Source organism: Lipophrys pholis (genome assembly GCF_963383615.2).
Source record: "Lipophrys pholis genome assembly, chromosome: 15".
In the NCBI taxonomy this organism is placed as follows: domain Eukaryota; kingdom Metazoa; phylum Chordata; class Actinopteri; order Blenniiformes; family Blenniidae; genus Lipophrys; species Lipophrys pholis.
In genome coordinates, this window is record NC_137642.1 from 22,714,872 (window position 1) to 22,730,240 (window position 15,369).

General features: G+C 42.4%; 1 protein-coding gene across 1 annotated transcript; it reads right to left on the reverse strand.

Moving 5' to 3' along the window:
* Positions 1 to 89: 89 nt before the first annotated feature.
* tm9sf3 (transmembrane 9 superfamily member 3) lies at positions 90 to 13,614 on the reverse strand. Its single transcript, XM_080481481.1, has 15 exons — positions 13,082 to 13,614; positions 11,799 to 11,994; positions 11,541 to 11,663; positions 8,849 to 9,009; positions 8,606 to 8,683; positions 8,019 to 8,150; positions 6,908 to 7,074; positions 6,664 to 6,758; positions 6,444 to 6,574; positions 3,649 to 3,788; positions 2,856 to 2,924; positions 2,627 to 2,773; positions 2,459 to 2,542; positions 2,289 to 2,365; positions 90 to 1,347 (listed from the first exon to the last, which is right to left on the reverse strand). The coding sequence occupies exons 1-15, from the start codon at positions 13,172 to 13,174 to the stop codon at positions 1,280 to 1,282; spliced, it is 1,761 nt and encodes a 586-aa protein (XP_080337607.1). The 5' UTR covers positions 13,175 to 13,614; the 3' UTR covers positions 90 to 1,279.
* Positions 13,615 to 15,369: the final 1,755 nt, after the last annotated feature.

The window sequence follows — 15,369 nt, forward strand, 5'->3', positions numbered from 1 at the left end:
TATGAAAACATCTAGTTTTAAGTGTACATAAACTTCACTTTGTACAGTATGTTTTCGCAGGAACAAAGCGACGACTGCCTCGTTCCTTCCGACATTCACAAATATGGTTCCAGGTTAGGCAACGGAAAGTGAGGGGGAAGTGGCTAACCAGAAGATGTAGAGCCTTTTTCTTTTTTTTTTTTAAAGCTTTAAATCATATGTGGAATCAAATCAAGACATAAGCGGGTCAAAAATGTGCATCGTTGCATTTCCAGATTGAGAAATAAAAACCGAACTACCGACAGAAAAGAATCAATGGTCGGATGAAAACTTCATGCAATTTCAGGCAAGATGTAACAGCGCCAGCAGCCCCACCCCAAGCACCAAACAAAAAAACAAAATCCTTTTTTTTTTTTTTTTGCTTTAAATCAAAGATTCGTTTAAAAAAAACACCCTGTAGTAAATCTGTACAACGAAAATACATCCGGGATCTACATCTAAAGGTACATTAAGGTTATATACACTCCCCCCCCATCCATATATTATCTTTACAAGTAGACTTCATTCAAACCCAAACATTTAGGAGAACATAAGACTCAACGGGGAAATGGGATCACACCAAACATCCATTTAAAAATCTGTTGCTGCAGTACCTTAGCTGCTGCTCCGGTCTGTACAGTAAACTACAGCAGGACTGGATGGATTGCTACTGGAACCGGGAATCGTCCAAATTGGGGGAATGATTATCCAGTGGAGACTTCTTTCTTTTTTTTTCCGGTGGGAGTGAAAAGAAACTACTGTGCTGTGTGGCGACAACAAATCGAGTAACGTCAAGGATACAAAAGAGAAATCGGAACACAGACACGGACCACAAACCCTCCGATATCCTGGCAGAACAGAACAAAGGCTTTCAACACACTTTAGGCCTCTTCACTGAAGAGAGCTACGCTGTTCCATCCATAAACATTTATGTTCTCTGGTCTCGGGTTGGAAAGGAAGGAGAAGCCATGGCGGCCTTAAATATTCACCCAACGTTTTGTTTGAAAGCAACTGATAAAAACAGAACCCGGTGAGTGAGATCTCTCCCGCAGACTTCCTCCTGTCGGCTTTAAGCTGCGGCGTCGAAATTCAATCGGAAAGAAAATCGAGAAAAAACAAACCTACATAGTACAAAGCGAGATTTCTCTCAATCTCTTTGCAAGAAAGAAAAGTAGAATAAAGAATGACTTGTGCCCGTCGTCTCTCAGGGTACACGTAGGCAAATCCATTAAACATCCCTGTTTGGCTCGCTCGCTCGCTCCTAGTCAATTTTCACATTTGTGTAGATCTTCCTCACAAAGGCACTTGTTCCCATGTATCCCACGGCGCCTGGGAAGACAAAAGGAGACGTGTGAGTGACGTTACGTCATCGCAGGACGGAGCGATTACTGGCGAGGGCTTCCCATAAAGGTCAGGGAGAAACACTTCTATACCTGCAAAATATAGCAGCCCGGGAAGACGAGACGTACAAAGCAAAAACGTTACAAATATGGTTATGGAAAAACGGCACCTTAAGTTGCATTTATGAAGTTTCAATCACAATCCAGGTAAACATTCTATTGCTAAACATTCCATTATCACCCGGGTTTCACTCTTCTTTTGCGACATTATTCGTACATTATTTTGACATTTTAGCCGTTTAAACCATTTTTGCTTTCTTTTAAAATGCAGTTTTGCATGTACCCCCCCCCATTGGTATTCGCAATGTTTTTTGTCAATTATACATCAATACATTTGTTAAATATCAATCTACTGCCCAGCCCTCCTCCAGCCTATCCGTCTGAATAATGGCCGTCCTTGATGGAACGGGATATTTTCACCAGTCAATTGTAGTTTGAAGCCTCTTCAATGACAGCTGTGTTTGTGTTTTAAATTGTTTTCGGGACATTCACTGCCGAGTTTGTTTTTATCAGCTGATGTCAGACAGCAAGACTTGTCGCTCTTTATTTAAAAAAAAAAGAAAAAAGAAGCCTTGTTCGCAGCCCTGGCTGACATTTAAATGAAAATTGTCTATAAACTAAACCAAATATAGCATTTTGGAGGCGCCAACTACACTAAAAGGGGCGAGGGGGGTGGTGCGGGGAACTTGAGTAAAACTGAAGAGGTAAATGCCACATCACATAAAAACAGTAGAAAATGACAGAAATTCCATCTCATGAGACCCAAACTCTTCAACACTTGTTGGTTTTATAACAAAACAACAGTCGATGGGGTTTACATGTCCCAGGAATTAAAAAAATTTTTTTAAATTTATTTGAGTCCAGACTCACCACACATGATCCCGAGAGCGGTGCTGAACACAGCCATGTAGCCAAAGTAGAAAGATGTCTGGAAAAGCCCGTACATCCTGTAAGGAAAACAACACGGGTAGGACCCCGCGTTACAACCCTCACCGACTGAATCTTCTCATATTGGAGTCTACGAACAGACTTCTACTTACTTAGTTTTGAAGAAATAGTAGTAAAAAGAGTACATGTAAACATAAACAGCAGTGGACGCAGCAGAGAGGAAGCTTGTCCATTGCCTGCAGATCAAGCACAAAACCTGAGGTGAGGATTTTTAACATGTAAACTGTTCCAGCGCCGCACGGCGGAAAGTGTCGGCTCACCATCTGTAGTCCTCGGCGTTGAGCAGGAAGTACGTGCACACGATGGTGACGCACACCGTCACGATGCACAGGATGACCAGGACCAGCATCATGAAGCCGTACACGTAGTAGATCTTGTAGGCCCAGAACGACGTGAAGATGAAGTACCTGGGAAAACGAGGACGGGAAACATGTGGATGAGCCGCCACTGATCGCCGACGCCTCACTGATTTTCACAGCATCAACTCACATTTCGATGAAAATGGAACCGAACGGAAGGATCCCTCCGAGGCAGACGATGACAGCCGGCTCCATAAACCTGGACATTCAACACATAGGGAGTGAGTGGAGCACGGAGGCGATCTGAGGAAATAACTGCAGTAGATGGTAGCGGTCAGCGGGTAGCGCAAAGTATCATGGGATGTTATTGCCCGTGACTTTTTCCTCTCCATTTATTGTAATTATACCTGTTGGCTTTGTATTTCTGTCATTGTTTGATCTCCCATTGTTATCACCCCGCTCAGTGCAGGTCGTGTTACAACTGTGTAACGCCATGAGTGGGAGAAAACCTGCATGCAAACATGCAAACTTCGCATCGGGAGGACTCCAACTGAGAATCAAACCGAGATTTACTCGCTGTGCAGCCTAGTTTTGAGATGTCATGAATTATTTAAATCAAGTGCAAAAGATGGTTGGACCCCACCAGAGGGCGCTGTGTCACTCCTCTGCATCCTGCACACTGACAGGACCAACAGGTTTGAGCAGTTTTAGGTCCTTTCTCCTGCTGGACCAGTTTCCATTGGTAGGAACAGTCTCTTTCTGTTGTGTCTCCATCTCATCTCTTTTTTTTTTTGGGTGCTGGAAGAGTGGCTGCTGGTTTCCACCTGGGCTCCTGCAGCGTTTTCTTATGTGTGTGTACACATATATATATACATGGTTTGACATTTAGCATTAAAGAGAGCGAGAATCCCTGTTTAGTCTAAGATTTAGTTGTTGTCATTTGCACGATCGAATCAAATGGTCGCATCCTCGCCACCACCTACCATTTCTTCTCCGGGATGGGCCGCGGCACGGCGTTCACTCGGCAGGGGAAGTTGGGCTGGCCGGACAGATTCCTCCCCAGAATAGTTCCCACCAGGTTCAGCGGCAGGATGACGAAGAAGCAGATGCAGCAGACGGCAACCTGCAGAAAAGACGAGAGTGACTCATTTTACAGCCATCCCCCGACTTGTTTGTAATGTCCTTTGACCGTGTTCCAGAAACACTCTCCTGGAGCTCAATGACATTTAATAAAGTGAGGAATCCGTTTTCGGAGGCGCCGTATCTCCATCGTTATTAATGCTCATAGTGATCCTGGGTTAAGACCTCTTTGCTTATTAAATTAGAAGGATAAGAAATGGATACGCTGGTTATTATCTGATGACCTTCAGGTTTGTCCAGAGAAACAAAAAATAAATAAATTTAAAAAAAAGGCAAACTGCCACAAATCCCCCCCCCCCCCTCTTGGCAGATGCAACAGAAGCGAGGCTCCACTTCAGGATGCTGACTTAACAATTATGATTGATCCGCTGTTGACTAGAGCCAAACAAACTCCTCTTTCTACTAATTACAAGCAGCTGTTGGTGTAGAAAGCCTCTGTGGGCTGAAAGAATAACTTTAAATGCAGACTTTATCTCAACTTTAGAAAACTGTAAATCCACGTGTGCTGGGTCTTTGTTCACACTGACATTTTGATCCTGTTTGCTTTAAAAAAAAAAAAAAAAAAAAAAAAAAGCAGAGCCCCTGATTTAGGAAACCAATACTGAACAACGATTAAAAACACATTCCAGAGTTTTCTGCAGCAAACAAAAAGGATATTTTAACGACGTAGAAACAACTCCTCACATGACGGATTACCGGCACTATAATTCCACCACTTGTGGCAGTGATGAAATGAAATACCAGAAAACTTCGCAAAAATGCAAAGAACCAATTAACAGTAACTTTTAAATGTCAGTAAAATAAATGACGACGAAGAATCCCAGCAGCAAACGCACAGAAGTCACCAAATAAAGGTAGAAAACATAAGGTGTGTGTGTGTTGTGTTGTTAAATGTTTTTACTGTAGTGAAGGAAGGAAGGAAGGAGAGAGGGAATGTGTCCTACCCCAGTGAATGATTGAGGGAGGGAGGGAGGGAATGTGTTTTATGACAACAGATAATTGTGAATCAGATATTTACTCTGTGTATTTCTGTTTGTCTGATGTATCTTGGTGTTGTATGTACTGTTGTTTCCTCTTTTACCCTCTGAAAAGCCCTTCCAGGGACAAGAGTTGCAAATTAGTGTCGAGCTAAATACTCCGTTTGCAACACATCAGATTTTTTCTATGTATATTGCACTGTCCCTGATAAATAAATGAATGAATGAATGTTCTTGAGCTGTAGTAGTGGTTAGTACTCTCGCCTTATTTACAAGCTCCCCCTGATGGCATGGCTTTGAGGCTGGTGTGATAGCAACGACGTCGTTCGTTTTCATCGCAGCATCACCGACATCTCAGTGTTGTGTTCACTACTCTAAAGAAATTCGCTTAAAACCCCATGTTTTCTTTGACATTTTCACAATTTGCTTGATGGTTTAGCCGGATTGGAGCCTCTTGGTTTTGGTCCACGGGCCTCATGTTTGACACCCCTGGTAAAGAAGGTGGAACAATATTTGGATTAGGACCCCAGCAATTACAGCTATTAGGGAATTATCGGTGATCTGCCCAAAGTTGGTCGACTGAGCCAATGTTAACCGGGGCTGAGATTTTCCTGAAATGTGAGATTGAAAAACACAACATGGTTTCTCTTTGCATTGAAATATTAGTTTTAAGAGTCTATCTTTTCGTCTATTTACTAATGTATTTTTAAATGTCTGATTATTTTTTATAAACCCAGAGGTTTACTGCCACATCATATTTTGGATTAATAAGATTATTTTTATTCCCAGATATCAGAATTTTTATCAGCCCTAATTAGGATGGGCTCTAATTGAGATGTTATTTTTCTCTTTATAGAACATACTATATAGTTATACTGGTTCAAAGAATCCATCCAATAGCATTTCCCTCATTTGCTGAAGTTTGTGTGAATTAAATTGATCTCTGACTCAAGCCAATAAAAGATCCGGCAGTTAGAATTGTCATCAAACTTCTTAAATCTCCACAATCTAACGAGGCTAAAATCTGAGTGGACTCAAAACGACCGCAGTTGTGACGCTCACTCTGTTCAATAAAACAACATAAATATCAATCATTATCTCACACCGTCTATTATCAGTTTGCTTATGTTTATTCATTTTAAGACCAGCAGACCTAGTCTCCTCTTTGTCTACTTCTTGATTATCCGACACCACACACTGGCCCCTCAGATGAATACCGATCACACTCGCATTTTCTGGTCACGTGTGAAAATACCACCAGTCTCCAGTGTTTTAAACTTTTGTAGATATTCTGCATTTTGAAATACCTCCAAATCCTCCGATTGTGGATGCGGGACCGACAACAGATGGTGCAACTTCAGGGATCAACTTGCAACAATTCAAACTCTTAAATTCACAGCTAAAAGAGCCCATTGCGAGGAGTCGCCTGAAACGAGACTGGACCTGGATTTCTGTGCAGTGAAAGTAAGATAAAATGTATTGAAGAAACATCTATATAAACTCTGTATTGAGCCCATCTTTAAAATCCTGCAAGTTACCTCGTGGAAATACCTGGTTTTCAATGCAACACTCAGTAAATGGTTAAGTTCCCTCCACAGTGGCACACAGACAAACTGCAAGAAGTTGACTTTTAAAAGAAGCGTTGCGGTGTAGAAACCCACCATGGTGCCGAAGGGGATGGCTCTGGAGGCGTGGTAGTAGATGGCAATAAAGTTGATGAAGAAGGCAGTCCCACACACCATGGCCGGGATCATAAAGGCCCCAATGAACATTTGTTTAATCCATCTCCTGCCTGTGATGTACGCACAAAAATCACAACATGAGCAACTTAATGGCTTCTGAAATGAAATGGCACAGCAAATGTGAGATCCGATTTATTACCTCCTTGTTTTGCATACAAACTCCCCCCGAAGTAGCCATTAACGGGCGAAGTTGCAGCATACACAAAAATGGCTGTGCTCAGCATGGAGCCTCTCCTGCAGAGAAGGAAAAATCAGCCATGTTGAACCGGGCGAAGGCCACTTCTTCACGTGTTGGGGCTTCTTTCCCCTTTAATAAACTGTATTTCCTACACTCGGCTCCACCTCTGCGCTGGAGCACCACCACGCTCTGAACACGCTCTTACTCTGTGTATAGGTCCTCCACCATGGCGACGATGATGACGATGAGGGAGACGGAGAAGATCTGGCAGCCGGAGCCGATGAGTGAGGAGAAGATGAGCGGGTGGCTCGACGGTCTGAAAACGTCTCCGTGCACCTGCTTCCACCCGTATTCGTCTCCCAGGTCTCGGTCCTGTTGGAGGAAACCCACAGTTTGATCCAAAAACACCACCGACGGATCGATTCAGGTCAAAGATCAATCAAAGATCTGCTTAACTTGTTTTCATTGTGAAGATGGAAATGTCCCGAACCGCTACAGTGAAAATTCTGCAGTTTATGTCGTTTGTGAGATTCAGCACTATGGAGGTTTCACCATCGTAAAAACATTTATAGCTTTAAAGAAGTATACCTTTTTGTTCTTATACTTACACAATACACACTTAATTATAAAATTTGATCATTGAACATAGAAGGGGCCGAATTTAATATGTTTTACTTCTTCCTACCTCCTTTTCAGACATGGTTAATTAAATATAGCCAGTTATGTGTGCATGTATAGGTCTGTGTATACTTGAATATAGATAATTTATTTTGTGTAAATGTATTTTCATAAAATATGGATTTAATTATATATAGATTAGTATTTTTTTTTTTATATTTCTTTTGTGTCTATCTGTATTTTGTATATGTTTTAGACAATGAATTATATAAAGAAATATGTTGATCCCAAATCGTTTTTTGTTAAATATTTATTTGAAAGGTGGCAGAGATTACAGGTTGCAGAGTCACAACACTCGGCCTGCTCTGAAGTTAGTCAGAATCAGATTTGCACATGCCAAAAGAAAACCTTAACATACTTTCTAAAATCTAGAGTGTAGCTGGGAAACTGCGATTTGCTTTGATTTGGAAGGTTCCGGTTTTTTTTATGTTTGTGAAAGTGGATGTGTTCAGTGTTTGGATTCGCTGTAATGCTTCATAAAATCAGAGATCACAGAGCAAGTCTGAAGAGCATCTTAAAAAGGAAATATGGGAAAACCCCAGGGGGGGAAAAATATAGTTGAGAAGCACAGTTCATACGGGATGACCCAGATCTTTCATATATTTCTGCAAATAACACATATTCAAGTACAAACTTACCATGTCATCCATTTCCTCCTCTTTGCTGTATCTGGCGTAATCCTTTCTGAGCGTCCTCATGAGGATCATGGACACCAGGCCCACCAGGAAGATGACCATCATGAAGGAGTTGAAGATGGAGAACCAGTGAATCTAAAACCAACAGTCAGTAAATCAACACCTCTTCAGATAACAATGTTTTTAAAGATTTTATGGCAGGGACACACTGGAGAAGAACCCTTTCTCAACAAAGTAGATTTTGGAAGTGGATAAAATGTTTACAGTGTACAACTGAAACCACAGACGCCGCAGACGTCGATTGTTAAAGTCTCTGAGGATGTCCAGCCATAGTGGAGAAAAATCAGTTTTCATTAACAGACTGTCAAACTCCAAAAATTCACTCTGAAAATCATCTCAGAAGAAAAAGCACAGCTGGCTCTCTGCCATAATAGCAGGAAGAGTTGTAGCGTCAGCACAAAGTTCTTGATTTGGTCAACTCCATCACATTGGGCACAGAGAAAGACTTGTTCCTTCTGAAAAAAAAAAACTTGAGTGCTGCAACCGCAAGCTGCTGATTGTCGTGCATGAAGACCAGACGCTGAACTCACCCTGTGCTGAAAGAAGGACGGATCCAGGTACTTGTCAAACCTGTCCTCAAACTTCACGTCCGACTTCTTCCACTTGACCTGCGACAAGAAAGGATCACTTGCAATTTTCAACACAAACAGAGATGTCACTGCACACAGAAAACACCATGTTGTTCAGCGTGGCTGGCTGTGAACATATAGCGTTGTTAAAATCGCAGTTCGTGGCGGGCATCGCTCAAAAGAAACAAACAGATCAATACTCACAGAGTAAGACATTGAGATTCTCGTGTTCGGCACAAGTCTGACTTTCCCTTCACTGGTGAGATTCACGTCGACGATTCTGTTGCCGTTGAAGCCTATCTCCAGTTTCTTGTACGTCCACAGGTAATGATCCTCGCCGTTTTCATCGGCCTCGCCAACAATCCCTTCAAAATAAGAGCAAGATCGTGCACTTCAGAGGATTAATGAACTTCATCCAGAGTCAAAGTTCATCCCTGGCGCTTCAGGAAATTGCAAAAGACAGTTCCTCTGGAATCCTTGGGATTTAAAACTCTCGTAACACTCATCCTATAATCTGTGCTTTTGGTTTGGAAAGGTCTGTGGTCGACACAGTCCCAACATGTTACAGCATCAAACGCCAAACATCAGACTCAAGGTCTGAGGCTTTTACTTATCTAACAAACAGTCTGATGAAACTACAGAGACTCTCTGGAACGCTTAAGTCCTTAAGCTTTACAGCCAGTTTGTGTTGACAGCCATCGTCTTGAAGACTATTCAACTCAGAAGATTGTACAGTAACAAGTTTTAAATTTAGAAAGTGTTTAACTGTGTCGTAGTCCTCTATTCGGCTTCATACTTTCAGTGCTTTCAGGTAAAAAATTTATAATCCAAGTGTGTGGGTCACAGAATCCCAAACAGAAGCAAACTCCAGTGATCCTAAACTGCTGGTTGGCCTCCAAAGATACTTCAGCACTGAAGCCGTCTATATATAAATCCACTCTTATTTCCCACGAGGTTACACATATTGTAACAATAAAATTACAGGAAAAATATGGTTCACACAAGTCCTCAATCTGCTTCCCTGCCACAGGGAGCGTCTCTGCGTTGATTCCGCAACGGTTAACACAAACTCAAAGATTAGCCTCTAAATAACTTCCCCATGTTAGAACATGATAACTAAATAATGTGAATCTCTCAGGCGCCCAGGGACCCTGAAATGGACGAAGCAGGCGGGCAGACAGAGATACGATGCACGCGCCAGGGTTGAACCGCACGCTATCACAGCTAGCAGGTTTATCGTGAAGGGAATGAAAGTGAAAACACTTTTTACAATCTGCAGGTTACCTGCTGCTTTTATTTTATGTACACATCTTCTGCGTGGGTCAAGATTTGAAGAACAAGTCAGGAGTTGAGAAGAAGTGGAACCTCAATAGTCATTAATGACTTTACACCAGCGACTTCCAAGAACATGGACCATCAGTAATCTGAATAACTTCCAATCCAACTGAACCACCTTAACATTTTTCTGACAAGATTGGACCTGTTTGACTGAAATTATGAGCAAACTGGAGAAACTGATCACAGTCCACATAAAAGGCACAATGGATTACTTCCCACAGTGCTGCTCACTATGTGCATCATTGAACATGAATATACGTAGGACATAAGACTGACTCAACTGCAACACATGTGATGTCTCCATGCATTTTCATTCATGCTCTGCATGGCAGCATATTCGTCGACATATTAGCTGATCAGATGGAGCTCTGCTACACTAGATCGACAAGACATATAACCACACCTGGTGCCAACAGGCCAGAATTCTGAAAAATTACTGTACAGCCCTGTTTTCCACCCAATGAACTTTGTGTCTTTCATGCAACTTTCTTGAAATGCTGCGTTGTGACCAGCATTTCAAAAATAAAAAATTGTTTGCAGGAGCTCAGCAATTATTCTAAATTACTGCATGTTTGTGAAATAAGTTACAATTATAGTTTTAAACCGGCTTTATTAATCAGCCTGGTTAGTTGGTGGTTGTTGACACTGGCGAGACTTCGCAGTAAGTGCAATTTACCATTGGTGGCAGTCAGACACAAACCACTAGCTTTGGTTGAGCTGATAAATTCACGAGTTTGTACATAGATTTTTTTTTAAAGAGTTTTTCTTTTTTGAGTGGCGCCACAGTGGTTACCTCTATATCAATTGATTGCCTTGTGGACACATTGTAAGTATCTTCGAGTGCAACATATAATCCTGAGGAATATCTAAATAAACACAGGCAATCCACCAACAGCATTATCTTACACAGGGATGTTTGAGCAGCTTTGGGAGTGGCACCACTATACAAACTGCTAACTCTGATCACTCTCAAGAACCAGCAATGATCCTGAGCTATAAATATCCTTCTCACTGAACATTCGATTTGAAATAGGAAATGGAAGTCATACAACTACAGGTTCAACAGTGCAGAAGTTATGAAAGACTGGCATGTACATTTTAGAAAAATATCTAAATGAGAGTTTTGTTGGATGCATTTAATCCTCATATAAAACATTCAGTCAGCACTTTACTGTGCAATATGATGACTCATGGTCAACTTTAATAGCTGATTAACCAGCACACGGTTAAATTCCATAGACTCGGGACAAAATCTGCTTGATTGCCCATAGGTGTACACTGCAGTGCCTTTTACTGTGCTGGCTGACACACAGTACAGGATATTGTTACAAGGCAGGTCAATCATGAATACACAGGTTAACTTTTCAAACACTCAGATAAGACCAGGACGCAGCTGGAATAACCTTTGTGATCAGCGTAATGGCTGGTAGTATACTTTCTAACTGAGGCAAAACCGAAGACAAGGTTAGATGGAAAAATAAATACTGCAGTAATACCACAAGGATCTCAAGGCTGCAGAGCAACAGGTTGTTTTTAATAGAAAAATGGTTTCACTTACCCCAGATGGGCAGGTCATCTATGTACATTTGGTACCAGTAGTGATTCTTGATGGCATACACAAAGGCGTCCCTCTTGGCTTTGTCCAAATCAATTTCACAGTATGTCGTCTGCATGACCTCCTCTGCACGAATCAAAAGCACAGTTTCATCAGAAAGGAAAAAAAAAGCTCAGACCTCTGCATTCTGAGTTGCATGACAAGTTAGTACACTACTGGTCATGTTGCTTTGCACGAGCTGAACAAGAGTCAGTAAAATACCTTTGAACTTTATGTCTAAGCCGCTGAATTCCAGCTCCACTCCCTGCAGAGCTTCTCCGAGGGTTTCATGGTAGTGACTGATGGTCTTCTTGGAGCCCGCGCAGAAGGGCAACGAGAAATACTTGTATGTCTCCTGTCGATTGTGGTAAGGCCCCACCGTGTTCATCCATAAAACTACCTCCTCCTTGTCTGTGTACTGTAGGAAACAAAGAAACAAAAAAAATATCCTTAAAAGGTCGAATATATTGTCTTGAATTACATGCACCAGTTTGGCAAGTCTGGCTGGTTTTATATTGACAGGCTCAGATGAAATGCTGAATCTGGACTGGTGAGCTCTGGGTCACTCTGAATCTATGTCTATAATCATGGTAATAACACAGGTCCAGCAGGGGTTAACATTGACATTAATAGGGCTGTTACATCCTATTCAAATTGAAATTGCAGTCAAATCCATGCAAACAAACGTGTCGTATCAATCACAGGGAACGTGGGAGGCCAGCAAAGTCTAATATGACTCATCAACGTTTAGTAAAATAAACATTACGGACCTTCACTCTTCTCATAGTAAGATCACAAACATTATTGTGTTTCAGCAAAACATCCATAACTCCCTATCAGACTGATGCAGGAGTTTATAACATAGTGACATCTACCACTGCACCTATTGCACAAAGCCCCGGTGCAAAATACCTAATTACCCCAGGAAAACATTAGATGATCACTGCATCCGTGTTGCAAGAGGAGGAAGTTGGTGCAGCCATCCTGGATTACGTGGAGGCAGCAGTGTAATTCACCTCATTACTAGGCTAACCAACTGTAACCGGAGGGCCATGGAGTGACATTCAAACACATCTGGTGCTCTGGAAAGCTTTAACCCGTGTTTCACTAGACGATTTCCCACAGAATCCGTCTCTCGGGGGGCTTTTGAAGCAGCTCGCAGAACTCTTCTGCTGCTAGCTGGCTGCTAACTTGAGAGCAGTTTCCGCCGTGCTAACGAGCTAGCAGCAGCGTTAGCCGTAAGCACTTAGGCCGATAAAGTGGAGACAACTTCACCGAGAAATCCTACACGTATCGGTCTGATAAACCGCCGTATGTCGCCGCAGAGCCGGCTGGGCCGAGCCGCCAGCCCCCTGTCATGTCCCCCGACGGGGCTTTCTGGCGTGCGGCTAGCCGTCGCGGCTCCAGATAGCAGCAGGTTAAGACTGAGCACAAACGTCCATTATTTTTCAAGGCTCCCCCTTTTTTTTTTTTTCTCAATCGGCCTCTTCCAAACGCCGCCTCACCGTGTGGTCGTGTTCGTCTGCGTCGGCAGGTGAGAAAGAGCCCACTATGGCGAGGAGCGCCACCGCCGCCACCTTCCACCGGGAGGATCCCATGATTTTCGGAGAAAGTGAGCAGAGATTGGGGCAGTTAGCTTCGGAAGGCTATCCCACCTTCTTCCTGGTTGTATGACAGAGGCAGTTTTAGGGATGCTCTCGTACGCATACGGCGTAGAACGCTGCGCGAGCGCTCATCGTACGCGCCTCGGATTGGCCGATGCGGACCACGTGACCGCGGAGCTCCAGTCGGCGTGGAGAACGACGTGCGAAAGCGGTGAGCTCAGGAACGGTGTCGGCGCGGCGTCCGCAACCTTCAGCCACGTCATCCGAGTGCCAGGACTTGAAGCTCCGGGTCCTGGAGCCGCGGCAGGAAGCAGCAGGACCCCCGGCAGGCGGGCCGAGAGACCCTCCACTGGGCCCAGTGGCCCCTCAATGATCCTAAAGCTGCAGGACAATAACACACTTTCATACAGTCACATGTGTATAAAGTGCGCACTGCACACTTTACGTGTTCCCCTTCCTGTTGGAGGGCTTCCTCGTGTTAAGACAAGTTAGTAAACTATGTAAAGCTGCGATCTATCCGTCTATTATTCTGCCTTTCTGAATAGATAGTATAGAATAGAATCTTTATTGCCATCGTTAAAGTGTACAACGAAATAAAAAAAAGTGCCAATCTATCTGTGCATCTTAAAACCAATCAATAAAAGTACAGATAAAAACGGTAAAAATATAAAAATAGAGGCATGAAAACCAACAAAAAGTGAGATTTCGACTTCTATTTGATTATGTGTGTTCTATTCTGTGTGGAGCAACGACATTTCTTCTGGAATAAATAAAATCTATCTATCTATCTATCTATCTATCTATCTATCTATCTATCTATCTATCTATCTATGAAAAAGTAAAACATCTCTTCAAAAATTTGTTTTTGTCGACTTAAAACTAAAAAATAAGCCATTTTGTTATCTTGGGCCCTGCTTTCAACCTAACCCCAAGTATCTGTTGGTGATTTTGTTACAGCTATTGATATTTTTACTCCTAAAAAGTTATTTGATATTATATGCTGGACATTTTTTTCAATTTGGAGCCTGTTGCTCAAAGAGCTGGCACCTCGTGAGCCAGATCAGCACTCCACCACAGGCATTAAGTGTTTTATATCTTTGTCAAAATTATGCATTATCATCAGAGTCTACATAAAGTGTCAGTGGACCTCAGTTTTTAAACTGTGAGAAAATGCTTTGTTCGATGCTGGGCTTAGGGGCTTTTCTGTGTGGAGTTTGCATGTAGTCCATGTGCAGAACTTTCCTAACAAAAAGCAAGTATTTGGGGTAAACTGATGACTCTCATTTGTCCTTTGATAAAAAGGTGACATGTCTGTGGGAAACTGGTCTTTAGTCTAATGTCAGCTGGGACCAGCTCCAGTCCCCCGCAACTCAAAGTTTAATAAATTGACATCAGAACATAAATGTGTAAAGTATCGGTGAGTGAGCAGCATCACTGTTTGTACTTTCAGATGTGGCGTTCAAGTTTATTCCACTGGTTCCAAAAGTTAAATTACTTTTTATTGATCCGCTTAAAGAAATTATTCCTCTGCATTTAATCTATCCTGTTCACAGTCCAATCCAATCCATCTTTATTCATAAGGCACTTTTTAAAAATTGCTGGGGGCCAAAGTGCTGTACACAAAAGAAATAACACAATAAAAACCATAAAAGACTAGTAAATAAATAATAAAGAAGAGTGGTTACCTTATCTACACGGATAGGAGAAGTGATTGAGCAGTGAACTAAACTCAGCAAGATGTTTGGTCCCACTGAAGGGTAGTAAGTTATGAAACGTACATTTTATTTCTCCAATCTTTGACTTTTAGTAAGATATTGGATCATTTGAATATTTCAGGGGACATGCATTTGTGGCATGAGCATCAGAGATAAGGATGTGGATTGCAATCTTTTTTGCTGAGGCCAAACAGCTAACCACACACACACGCACGCACGCACGCACGCACGCACGCACGCACGCACGCACGCACGCACGCACGCACGCACGCACGCACGCACACACACACACACACACACACACACACACACACACACACACACACACACACACATTTCCACTCCTCATGAGAAGTATTGCTGAAGTTGCATGTTTTCTGTCATCATTTGCTCAACATTCAAAATCATGCTCCTCTTTTGTTGTTGCTTCTTTGTTAATTCATGTTCCTGCTTCATGTTACTGTCTAAATAGAG